Source organism: Ranitomeya variabilis, chromosome 1 (genome assembly GCF_051348905.1).
Source record: "Ranitomeya variabilis isolate aRanVar5 chromosome 1, aRanVar5.hap1, whole genome shotgun sequence".
Classification (NCBI taxonomy): domain Eukaryota; kingdom Metazoa; phylum Chordata; class Amphibia; order Anura; family Dendrobatidae; genus Ranitomeya; species Ranitomeya variabilis.
Genome location: NC_135232.1, coordinates 397,210,800 through 397,223,921, shown reverse-complemented (window position 1 = coordinate 397,223,921; position 13,122 = coordinate 397,210,800). Strand labels below are relative to the sequence as shown.

At 44.7% G+C, this 13,122-nt stretch overlaps 1 protein-coding gene across 9 annotated transcripts in view; it reads right to left on the bottom strand.

The window, feature by feature from the left end:
* Positions 1-13,122, bottom strand: part of SMARCA2 (SWI/SNF related BAF chromatin remodeling complex subunit ATPase 2) — a 403,813-nt gene that overhangs the window by 260,754 nt on the left and 129,937 nt on the right. For all 9 annotated transcript variants that reach the window (XM_077249116.1, XM_077249118.1, XM_077249115.1 and 6 more), the window contains exon 6: positions 6,418-6,661. In XM_077249116.1, the coding sequence (XP_077105231.1) occupies positions 6,418-6,661 (244 nt within the window). The remainder of the gene's footprint in view (positions 1-6,417; positions 6,662-13,122) is intronic.

The window sequence follows — 13,122 nt, the reverse complement described above, 5'->3', positions numbered from 1 at the left end:
GTAAAAACAGAAATTTAACCACAAATTTTGTTGTGCAATTTTTCCTGAGTACGCCGATACCCCATATGTGGAGGTAAACCACTGTTTGGGCGCACCGCAGAGCTTGGAAGTGAAGGAGCACCGTTTGACTGTTTCAATGCAGAATTGGCTGGAATTGAGATCGGACGCCATGTCGCGTTTGGAGAGCCCCTAATGTGCCTAAACAGTGGAAACCCCCCACAAGTGACACCATTTTGGAAACTAGACCCCCCAAGGAACTTATCTAGATGTGTGGTGAGCACTTTGAACCCCCAAGTGCTTCACAGAAGTTTATAACGTAGAGCCGTGAAAATAAAAAATCGCATTTGTTTTCACAAAAATGATTTTTTCGCCCACAAATTCTTATTTTCACAAGGGTAACAGGAGAAATTAGACCACAAAAGTTGTTGTGCAATTTCTCCTGAGTACGTCGATACCCCATATGTGGAGGTAAACCACTGTTTGGGCGCACCGCAGAGCTTGGAAGTGAAGGAGCACCGTTTGACTTTTTCAATGCAGAATTGGCTGGAATTGAGATCGGATGCCATGTCGCGTTTGGAGAGTCCCTGATGTGCCTAAACAGTGGAAACCCCCCACAAGTGATACCATTTTGGAAACTAGACCCCCCAAGGAACTTATCTAGATGTGTGGTGAGCACTTTGAACCCCCAAGTGCTTCACAGAAGTTTATAACGTAGAGCCGTGAAAATAAAAAATCTCATTTTTTCTACAAAAATGATCTTTTTGCCCCCAAATTTTTATTTTCACAAGGGTAACAGGAGAAATTAGACCACAAAAGTTGTTGTGCAATTTCTCCTGAGTACGTCGATACCCCATATATGGGGGTAAACCACTGTTTGGGCGCACCGCAGAGCTTGGAAGAGAAGGAGTGTCGTTTTACTTTTTCAATGTAGAATTGGCTGGAATTGAGATCGGACGCCATGTCACGTTTGGAGAGCCGCTGATGTGCCTAAACAGTAGAGACCCCCCACATATGACACCATTTTGGAAACTAGACCCCTTAAGGAACTTATCTAGATGTGTGGTGAGCACTTTAAACCCCCAGGTGCTTCACAGAAGTTTATAACGTAGAGCCGTGAAAATAAAAAAATCGCATTTTTTCTACAAAAATGATCTTTTTGCCTCCAAATTTTTATTTTACCAAGGGTAACAGGAGAAAATGGACCCCAGAAGCTGTTGTACAATTTGTCTTGAGTACGCCGACACCCCATATGTGGGGGTAAACCACTGTTTGGGCGCATGGCTGAGCTCGGAAGCAAAGGAGCGCCATTTGACTTTTCAATGCAAAATTGACTGGAATTGAGATCGGACGCCATGTCGCGTTTGGAGAGCCCCTGATGTGCCTAAACAGCAGAAACCCCCCAAAAGTGACCCCATTTTGGAAACTAGACCCCCCATGGAACTTATCTAGATGTGTAGTGAGAACTTTGAATGCCCAAGTGCATCACAGAAGTTTATAATGCAGAGTCGTGAAAATAAAAAATATATATTTTTTAACAATAAAGATTTTTTAGCCCCCAAGTTTTTATTTTCACAAGGGTAACAAGAGAAATTGGACCCCAAAAGTTGTTGTCCAATTTGTCCTGAGTATGCTGGTACCCCATATGTGGGGGTAAACCACTGTTTGGGCGCATAGCAGAGCTCGGAAGGGAAGGAGTGCCATTTTGGAATGCAGACTTTGATAGAATGGTCTGCGGGCGTTATGTTGCCTTTGCAGACCCCTAATGTACCTAAACAGTAGAAACCCCCAACAAGTGACCCCATTTTGGAAAATAGACCCCCCAAGGAACTTATCTAGATATGTGGTGAGAACTTTGAATGCCCAAGTGCTTCACAGAAGTTTATAATGCAGAGTAGTGAAAATAAAAAATAATTTTTTTCCCACAAAAAAGATTTTTTTAGCCCCCAAATTTTTATTTTCACAAGGGTAACAAGAGAAATTGGACCCCAAAAGTTGTTGTCCAATTTGTCCTGAGTATGCTGGTACCCCATATGTGGGGGTAAACCACTGTTTGGGCGCACGGCAGAGCTCGGAAGGGAAGGAGCGCCATTTTGCAATGCAGACTTTGATAGAATTGTCTGCGGGCGTTATGTTGCGTTTGCAGACCCCTAATGTACCTAAACAGTAGAAACCCCCACAAGTGACCAAATTTTGGAAACTAGACCCCCTAAGGAACTTATCTAGATATGTGGTGAGAACTTTGAAAGCTCAAGTGCTTCACAGAAATTTATAATGCAGAGTAGTGAAAATAAAAAAATATATTTTTTTCCAACAAAAAAGATTTTTAGCCCCCAAGTTTTTATTTTCACAAGGGTAACAGGAGAAATTGGACCCCAAAAGTTGTTGTCCAATTTATCCCGAGTACGCTGATGCCCCATATGTGGGGGTAAACCACTGTTTGGGCGCACGGCAGAGCTCAGAAGGGAGGGAGTACCATTTGACTTTTTTAGCGCAAAATTGGCTGTCGTGTTTGGAGACCCCCTGATGTACCTAAACAGTGGAAACCCCCCAATTCTAACTCCAACCCTAACCCCAACACAGCCCTAACCCTAATCTCAACCCGATCCATAATCCTAATCACAACCCTAACGATAATCACAACCCTAACCCCAAAACAGCCCTAATCTCAACCCTAACCATAACCCTAATCAAAACCCTAAATCCAACACACCCCTAACCCTAATCCTAACCCTAATCCCAACCCTAATCCCAAACGTAACACTAATCCCAACCCTAATCCAAACCCTAACCCTAATCCCAACTCTAACCCTAACTTTAGCCCCAACCCTAACTTTAGCCCCAACCCTAACCATAACTTTAGCCCCCGTCGTCACAAAAAAAGTTCAATGTAACCTTTTTTTTGTACGTCGCGTCCGCCATTTCCGCGGATGCGTGGCCGTAACTCTGCCCCCTCCTCCCCAGGACATAGACTGGGCAGCGGGTGCGTTGAAAAACTGCATCCGCTGCCCACGTTGTGCACAATTTTCACAACGTGCGTCGGTACATCGGGCCGACGCATTGCGACCGCCCCGTACCGACGCAAGTGTGAAAGAAGCCTTAGGCTACTTTCAGACATAGCGCATTTTTGAGCGCTATTTTGCGGGCGCTTTTCAAAAATGCGCAATGTCATTTTCGTCTGCCGGCAAAGTGAATGAGAAATTCACTTTGCCGTTCAGACACACCGCAAAAAAACGCGGCGCTTTTGTCTGCAAACACGCCGGCGTAAAAAGAATTGACATGTCAATTCTTTACGCAGCGGCGTGTCTGCGTATCCCCCTAGGGCCCCATATTACCTTCCACACACAGCGCCTTTGTCCTGGGTGTCGGCGTCTTTGTACGGAGGGGTTGACACCCAGGACCGGACGTGACGTCGGACAGGAAGAGGGAAGCCCCCGCCCCCCAGTGAAGCAGCATGGAGTCCTTCTGTGTGTGTGTGTGTGCGTGTGTGTGCGTGTGTGTGCGTGTGTGTGTCCCCATGCGACGCTAGTGCCACCATTGTGCTAAGTCGCCGTATGGGACTACTACTCCCATCCGGTATTAGGATGGGAGAGTTGTCCCTGTGTCCGGCGACTTAGCACAATTGTAAAGTTACACAAAACACCTACACACAATACACATACATGACACACAGTACATACAACATATAACACAGAGTATATACTCACCAACAGCACACTTGTAGGCGAAGCCCTCGATCCTCCAGGAAAAAATCCAAAAATAATAAACCAAATTCATACTCCCTGTCCGCAGAATCCATAAAACGAGTTTCCCACGCCGATCGGCTGCTCTCCGGCGATACACTGCCAGGAGCGAAGCTCCTAGCAGTGTATCGCGTACTGTTCCGGAGTTCAATGACTCCGGCGTCTCGGTTAACAGCAGTACAGCTGCGTTGAACTTTCCCACGCAGCACTGCCGTTAAGCGAGAGTGCCGGGGTCAATGACCGCCGGTAAACTCGCTCGCGCATGCGCAGTGACACACCGACAGGAACTATGGCTCCTGTCAGTGTGTTGCTGCAGCCGTGGAGAGCAGACATATCTCTGGATGTGTCTGTTCTCCATGGAAAATCTTGATACGTGGCACTTAAATATGTGGCAATTAAATACGTGACACGTGGCACTTATACGTGATACGTGTCACTTAAATACGTGGCACTCAAATACGTGGCACGTGGCACTTTGATACGTGGCACGTGGCACTTTGATACGTGGCACGTGGCACGTGGCACTTTGATACGTGGCACTGAAATATGTGGCACGTGGCACTTTGATACGTGGCACGTGTCACTTAAATACGTGGCACGTGGCACTGAAAGATGTGGCACGTGGCACTTTGATACGTGGCACGTGGCACTTTGATACGTGGCACGTGGCACTGAAATATGTGGCACGTGGCACTTTGATACGTGGCACGTGGCACTTTGATACGTGGCACGTGGCACTGAAATATGTGGCACGTGGCACTTTGATACGTGGCACGTGGCACTTTGATACGTGGCACGTGGCACTGAAATATGTGGCACGTGGCACTTTGATACGTGGCACGTGGCACTCTGATACGTGGCACGTGGCACTTTGATACGTGGCACGTGGCACTTTGATACGTGGCACTGAAATATGTGGCACGTGGCACTTTGATACGTGGCACGTGTCACTTAAATACGTGGCACGTGGCACTGAAATATGTGGGACACGTCGCACAAAAAAGTTACATGTAGTTTTTTTTGTGTCGACGGTCCGCCGAAGCACGACGCATCCGTCGCACGACGGATGCGACATGTGGCAATCCGTCGCAATGCGTCGCTAATGCAAGCCAATGGAGAAAAAACGCATCCTGCAAGCACTTTTGCAGGATGCGTTTTTTCTCCAACGACGCATTGCGACGGAAGCCAAAAAACGCTAGTGTGAAAGTAGCCTAACCCTAACCCTAGCCCTAACCCTAAATTTAGCCCCAACCCTAACCCTAACCCTAACCCTAACTCTAACCCTAACCCTAACCCTAACCCTAATTTTAGCCCCAACTTGTCTTCTCCTGCCGGCCGGCAGATGGCAGCAGATGGCGGGCGCACTGCGCATGCGCCCGCCATGATGAAAAAGCCGGCTGGCAGGAGAAGACAGAAGAGGACCCAGGGACCCCGGGTGAGTATGTTAGGGTCCCCGAATCCCCCTATTTCTCTGTCCTCTGATGTGCGATCACATCAGAGGACAGAGAAATAACTGATCGCTTTTTTTTTTTTTTTTTTTTTTTTTTTGCGGTCGCCGGTAAACTGTTAATTACCGGCGATCGCAAAGCAGGGGTCGGTGCAAATCGACCCCGATCATGTTCTTTGGGGTCTCGGCTACCCCCGGCAGCCGAGACCCCAAAGAACATCCGGGTGCCGGGCGGCGGGCGCACTGCGCGTGCGCCCGCCATTTTTTCCCGGAAAAAAGATGGCGGCGCCCATGGGGAGACACGAGGAGCACCGGGGGAGGTAGGTAAGTATCGGGGGGCTATTGGGGGCCATCGGGGACCACATTTCTCTGTCCTCCGATGTGCGATCACATCGGAGGACAGAGAAATTAAACGGCAAATCGCGTTTTTTTTTTTTTTGTTGCGACCGCCGGTAAACGGTTAATTACCGGCGATCGCAACTCGGGGGTCGGTAAAAAACCCCCGAATCATGTTCTCTGGGGTCTCGGCTACCCTCGGCAACCGAGACCCCAGAGAAAATCCGACTCTGGGGGGCGCTATTCACTTTTTCCACAGCGCCGTTAATTAACGGCGCTGTGGTTTAAGTACCCTTAGCGGCCGCCGTTAAAAGGCGTATCGGCGGTCGTTAAGGGGTTAAGCAAAGTGAGGAAGAAAAATATGAAAATGCAAAAAAAAAAAAAAAAAATCAAATTCTTTCCAACATGGTTCGGTGTTCTTCACAAGAAAATTATTGCAAGAATGTTACATTACTATAGCCATGAACTGGTATTGTAGCCCAGCAGCCAGCCTGCTACTGTTTACACCTGATGACAGTACAATAAAATCACTTTTTTTTCCTCCCCCACAAAAAAAAACTAAACAACAAAAAAAAAAAACACAGAAGTGTGAACGTGGAATATTTCTTGAAATGAAAATTGATTATTATTTGCATAAACAAGACAAGTATTCTGAATGGTTTGTTATAAGATGCTAATCTCTAATGTTGAATGGTACTGATGGTTATAAACTATTGAAAATAGAATTATGTATAGTTGATAAGAGCAATGTTGAATTTGATGTGTTTGAATCTTGCGATCAAAGAGGTTAAACAGCATTCTTCCTTACTTCCTTCCAGTGAACACTAAATGTCAAAAAGATGTATGGTGGGTACTCTGCAATCGCCTATGTGATATGAGCACTTTGTTTTGTACCTGTATTCCCTTTCTTGTAGTATTTCAACAGGATCTAAGCCCTGTGGTTTCTGGATAGGACTAATTCGGTTCTGTTTTTGCTGAAGTTGAACAATTGGTGTTGGTTGCCCAGGTGTAGGCTGTGGGACCGATGGACCAGGCAAAGTGACAGATGGTGGAGCTGCAGGTGGTGCTGGGGATGGTCTGCCACTTGGCGGTGGTACTGACAGCTTCTGAGGGGTACTTTGGAGTTCTGAAGTTTGGCCTGAAAAAAAAAAAACATATATATAAAATCACTAAGACAAACAAACATGTTAAGACCATTATCAAAATTATTTTATGTCAATTTATAAAAATATATCAAAATACTTACTTAACCCTTTAGCAACGGAGTCAAATTTGACATTAATGACCGAGCCAAATTTTTACGGCGCCTCGTACCTGCGGCAGTCACGTGGGCTACATGTAACCACTGGCGTCATGCAATCTCCAGTCACCATCCTACCACGGGACTCAACCGCAGCATCTAAACATCCACACCTGCCCAGTAGAGCCGCACGGAGCGCCTGTCACCAGCCAGGACAGCACTCCGCTCCTCTCCTTGCCTCATGTACTCCATAGCAATACCTGCAAACCGCATCTCCTCACCACTTCCGCACTGGTATACAGCCTCAAATCCGGCGAAAGATAAGGTAAATACTGCTGTCTACCATACCATTGTGGCTAATAACACAGGCTCTCCCAGCCTCATCGGTTGAAACACTCGTGTACTGCTTTGACTGATTGACAATTTTTCATTGGGGCCACCTACAGACTGACCAAGAGCCTCCTAGCACTCCTACCTGTGCTTGGTCCCTCTCCACCTGCCTCACTGGACACTCTGCTGGTTGTGATTCTTTCCTCCCTAAAGCATACGCTTGCTGGAATGTCATTTTAAAGTAGAACTCTAAATCTATTACACTATCATCCCACTGTGTTGTGCTTACTGATAGTAACATTTCACTTTCAGATGTATAGTAAATCAGCTCCAAGAAGAAAACGGCTCACTTAAACCCTCCCTGACTTCCATAAACAGTTTTACAAGACCCCAGACGAGTCACCGCTCATCTAACTGCCATTGCTCCATGGACACGACCGGAGTGGAGCAGAAGTAGCAGTCACTGTCCCTCACACACGGGAGCAGAATCAGTAAGCCGAGACAAGCTCACCAGCAGGTATAGGGAGTTCCTGTGCTGTCAGCCGGCATTCTCCTCACCCCAGCCTAGCAGCAACTGAGCTCTGTACGCTCAAGTGCCACTCTAGCTGTCAGAAGGGCGGGCGACTTATATCCCGGGTGACGGCTTCCTGTGGTGCGGACCAGAAGGTCGTTGTGAGGGCTCAAGTAAACTTCCCTCCCTTTAATCAAGTAGTCAGCTAGCTAATTGCAGAAACCCTTTCATTGAAAAAGATGGCTAAAAGTAAAAGAGATGTAGTATCGTACTTTTCAGCAGGAATGGACAGAGGAATTCGCCTTTGTGGAGAGAGCAGGATCTGCAGTGTGTCTAATATGCAATGTTAAAATTGCATCGATGAAATGGTCAAATATAAAGCGGCACGTCGACACAAGCCACACTACATTTGCATCGAAATATCCTGTGGGGACAGCAGGAAGAAAGAATGTCAAGAGCCACTGTGCAGAGTGCAAGCTAGTCAGCAGCAACTCCGTGTTTGGACCCAACAAGGTGACTGGAATTCGGCTAGCTTTGCTGGTGCTTTAGCAATTGTGCCAAACGGAAAGCCATTCACAGATGCAGAGTATGCCAAAACATTCATACTTGATGTTGCCAATGAACTTTTTGACGACATTTCGGATACAGACAAGATAATCAAACGAATAAATGACAAGCCTCTGTCGGCAAGAACTGTTCACGATCGTACCATCATGATAGCAAATCAAATTGAGGCAACACAAGTGAAGGACATAAATGCAGCACCATTCTTTTCTTTCGCTTTGGATGAGTCAACAGATGTAAGCCATTTATCCCAGTTCAGCGTGATTGCAAGGTATGCTGTCGATGACACACTATGTGAGGAAAGTCTTGCTGTTTTGCCTTTGATAGGGACAAGAGGGGGGAGGATTTATTCAAGTCTTTCACGGATCTCGCAAAAGAAAAAAAATCTACAGATAGATAAACTTATTTCGGTGTGTACTGATGGTGCTCCGTGCATGGCGTGGAAAGCCAAAGTATTCTTGGGCTTCTTCGTGAACATGAAGAGAGACTTATCCTAAGTTTTCACTGCATCCTACATCAAAAGGTGCTTTGTGCTCAGATGTGTGGCAAGCAGCTTGGTGAGGTTATGTCGCTGGTCATTCAGGTGGATAACTTTATTGTTGCCCGAGATTTAAATGATCGCCAGTTTAAAACACTGCTGGATGAAACTGGGAATAATTATCCTGGTCTGCTTCTCCACAGCAGTGTGTTGGTTGTCAAGAGGGAAGTTGCTCAGCAGTTTGGCCGCTTGTCTGAGCGAAATCCAGACTTTTCTTGAAATGAGCATCCTGAGTTAGCCAACACTGAGTGACTCCTGAAGTTCTACTATCTCCTGGACATGACTGAACATCTGAAACCAGCTCAATGTGAAAATGCAAGGTGTTGGAAATACAGTCTTATCCCTTCAACAAGCAGTGTTTGCATTTGAAAACAAGCTAGAACTCTTCATCGCCGACATTGAAACAGGTCGTTTACTACACTTTGAAAAACTGGGAGCGTTTAAAGATTCATGCATAGCAAGTGACCTAGCTCAACATCTTGATCTTCAGCAGCTAGAAGCTTCACATCTAATCTCCTGCAGTCAAAGTGCGCTTTGGAGAATTTCGTGAGCGCTCTCGTCTTTTTAAGTTCATCACCCATCCACACGAGTGTGCAGTGGACAGCGCCGACCTGAGTTACATCCCTGGTATCTACTTCAGAGATTTTGAGCTACAAGCTGCTGACCTGAAGGCCTCAGACATGTGGGTGAATAAGTTTAAGTCACTAAAGGAAGATTTAGAAAGACTTGCACAACAACAAGCATAGTTGGTGAGCAAACAAGTGGGGAGAAATGAAAAAACTTCAACCCGCAGACCAGCTGACTGTCAAAACTTGGACTGCGCTTCCCGTCACATACCACACCACTGTACTGACAATGTTTGGCTCTACGTATGCATGTGAGCAGTCTTTCTCACATCTAAATAACATTAAGATCAACCTACAATCACGTTTAACAGATGGAAGTCTCAATGCTTGCAATGAAGCTTAACCCCGCCACGTATCAACCAGACTACAAAGCCATCAGCAAAACCATGCAGCACCAGAAGTCACATTAATGGTAAGTATTTTATTCATAATTGGTTAGCAGCAGCATAACAACATTAAAAAGAATTCAGAGACTTATTGTACTTTAAAAGTTTTGGTCTTCCATAAAATACACACATTTACTTGTATATAGTTTTAAACATATTGTATGTCTCTCATGTAATAACATTTTAAAATATGTGGTGTTCATGGCTCTCAGCCAAAAAGGTTCTCGACTTTGAACTAAAGCAAAATGGAAGGGAAAAAAATGAACATCTTACCTTTTTTTTTTATTTATTTATTTTTTTTTTTAATGTTTAACTTAGCCCGAAATTTTTTATTTTCACAAGGGTAACAGGAGAAAATGGACCCAAAAATTTCTTGCGCAATTTCTCCCAATTGCACCGATACTCCATATGTGGGGGAAAATTACTGTTTGGGCGCATGGCGGTTATCAGAAACGCAGACTTTGATGGAATGGTCTTGTAGGCATCATGTCGTGTTTGGTGAAACCCTGATGAGCATAAACAGTGGAAACCCTCCACAAGTAACCCCATTTTTTGGAATTACACCCCTCAAGGATTTTATCCACAGGGTTTCCGTCTAAATCCCATAAAAATGTGATTCAGACTAAACCCCTCAACAGAGCCACCCAACATAATGAGGCAGATGGAGACACTTTGGAGTCCGTTTTGCGTCTGCTCCAGTGGCCCACACTTGTGTGCTAAAAAGACGCCCAAAATGATGAGACATCAACGGAACGGAGACCAGTCCAAAGTGGCTCCATCTGTCTCATAAGCGAGTGGTCCTTTGGGGGTATTGTCTGAATTGCGTTTTGGGGAATTTACATGGAAACCCTGAAGTAAGAGCTCAGTGGAAAGCGCAGTATAAATGTGAGCCGCGTCTTATTCCAATTTTTGGGAGTTAGAATGAACAAATAGACAGCAGTGCAAGAACAGTTCACTATTATTGTGTGGTTTACATTGCAGTATAAGAGATAAGGCAGTTTTTTTTTTCTTTAAGTCAGTGCGATTACAGCGATACCAGATTTATATCTTCTTTTATGTTAGGTTTTGCTGCTATTACATAGTAAAAATGTTTGTTGTTTTTTGTTTGTTTTTTTAATAAATTGTAGCCTTTTTGTGGCCATATTCTGAGAGCTGTATGAGGGCTTATTTTTTGCGGGACGAATTAGATTTTTTGGCACCATTTTGGGGCACAATATTTTTTGATTGCTGTTTACTCAGACTTTTCAGACACAGAATAAAAACCAGCAATTCATTTGATTTTCTTTTTTGCGTCGTTCACCAAGTGGTAAAAGTTAAGACAGATTTGTTCGTTGGGTCAGCAACATAAAAACAATACCAGATTTATATATTTTTTATGCTTTGCTATTTTTACACATTAAAAAAAATATTTTACAAAAATGAATTTGTTCTTGCATCATCATATTCTGAGAGCTGTAACTTTTACACCGAATGAGCCATATTAGGGCTTGTTTATTGCAGGACTATTTGGCATTTTCATTTATACCATTTTTTATTTTATTTTTTCATTGTTTTTTATTCACTTTTTTGCCATTCGCCAAACGGAATAAATAACGTGCCAGTTTTATAGAGTGAGTCGTTCCAGATGCGACAATAACAATTATGTGTACTTTTTTGTTATCATAAACTCTATGTTTTGATTGGTTCTTTGTGCGCACTTCGCTTTTTAAATTAATTTATTTTTACAGAATTTTACTTTTTTTCCCCCCACATTTATTCATGGTGGGACATGTATAATTTTTATTTTGATCACTGGTCTCATACACTGCAGTACTTGTGTACTGCAGTGCATGAGAGAAGTCAGTCAATGTCTCAGGCTAGTTTCACACTAGCGTTTTGAGGAGCTGCGGACTTCCTCCGTGAAGCCCCGCCCTCGGCCACTAGCTCCGCCTACTTCTGCATGCGGCCTGCGTACCTATCTTTAACATTAGGTATGCAGGTCGTGCAGCTGTATGCGGATGCTTCCGCATGCGTCGTTTTGACGATGCAGAGAAAAAAAAAAAATTGCTACAAGCTGCGTCCTACGCTGGTCGCCGCATCGTCAAAACAACGCATGCGGAAGCATCCGCATACAGCGGCATGACCTGCGTACCTAATGTTAAAGATAGGCCGCATGCAGAAGTAGGCGGAGCTAGAGGCGGAGGGCGGGGCTTCACGGAGGAAGTCCGCAGCCGTCCGCAACGCAAATGTGAAACCAGCCTCACGGACAGCCTGTGAGAACCAGCTTTAGCTGGATCTCACTGGTCACCGTACCCTGTGACCTTAGAGTACCATGGAATCCATCGGGACTCGTGAGGGTTTGATTGTTACTAAGGGGGTCTTATGACTCCCTTGCAACAACTTAAAGGGATCCTGTCAGCAGGATTGTGCATAGTAACTTACACAAAGTGTCAGGTCGGTGCCGTTATACTGATTAAAATGATACTTTGGTTGATGAAATCCGTCTTGTGGTTGTTTCTTTAAGTTCCCTTTAAGTACAGCCACCACGATTGACAGCGGTATTTAAGAGGTTAATCGGTCCCAATAAATAACAAAACCGGCCAGGTCAGATACTGCACGGTGTCAGCTGTCATATACAGCTGACATCTGCGGGAATTGCTGTCACCGGGAAGCGTTATTCCCTTATTCCCCATTGTAGTTTTAAAACGGCAATGAGGGAATAAGGCCCCTTAACGACAGACATTTTAATGCGTATCAGCGGTCGTTAACGGTTTAAACTAATTACTCAGAGCCGCTTGTTGTCAAAATTCTTCACATGGCATCCCTGGAAGACTACATTCTGCAGGAAAACCGGTACTATTATGAGGGGGATGGACAAATGAAGCAGTTCCAAGGCCAGTTCATTCAGACAGCTCTGGTTCTTGTACAGATCATTTTCTGTGAAATGACTGCAAGTTCTTTCTGTTTAAGCACCAAAATCTGTAAAAGGAAAAACTAAACATCAGGAACAGACTAGGACACAATGTTGGCAGATAAATATTTTAAATGTATTGAGCAATGTAAGATGAAGGACCCCACAGACGGGAAAAAAATAAAAAAAAGTGATAAGCAGTCTGAGTAGACGGCCAGCAGACCCAGGATGTCCACTGTCAGCTTGCGGGAGTCATATAGAAAAAAACCTATCAAAACTATGGGCTTTACTGAACATTATTGCTGGTCATCATGCATTTTACATTGCATTTTTTCCACACACATTGCAATATCCAGCATATCTGAGACATCTGCCTGAGAAGGTTTAGTGACTCCTGCATTGAGCAGGAGGTTGGACACCTGGAGGTCCCTTCCAACTCTATCATTCTATGACTCTGTATTCCAAAAATGACAGCATGTTGCATAAGATCAACACACATTGAACACAGTCTGAA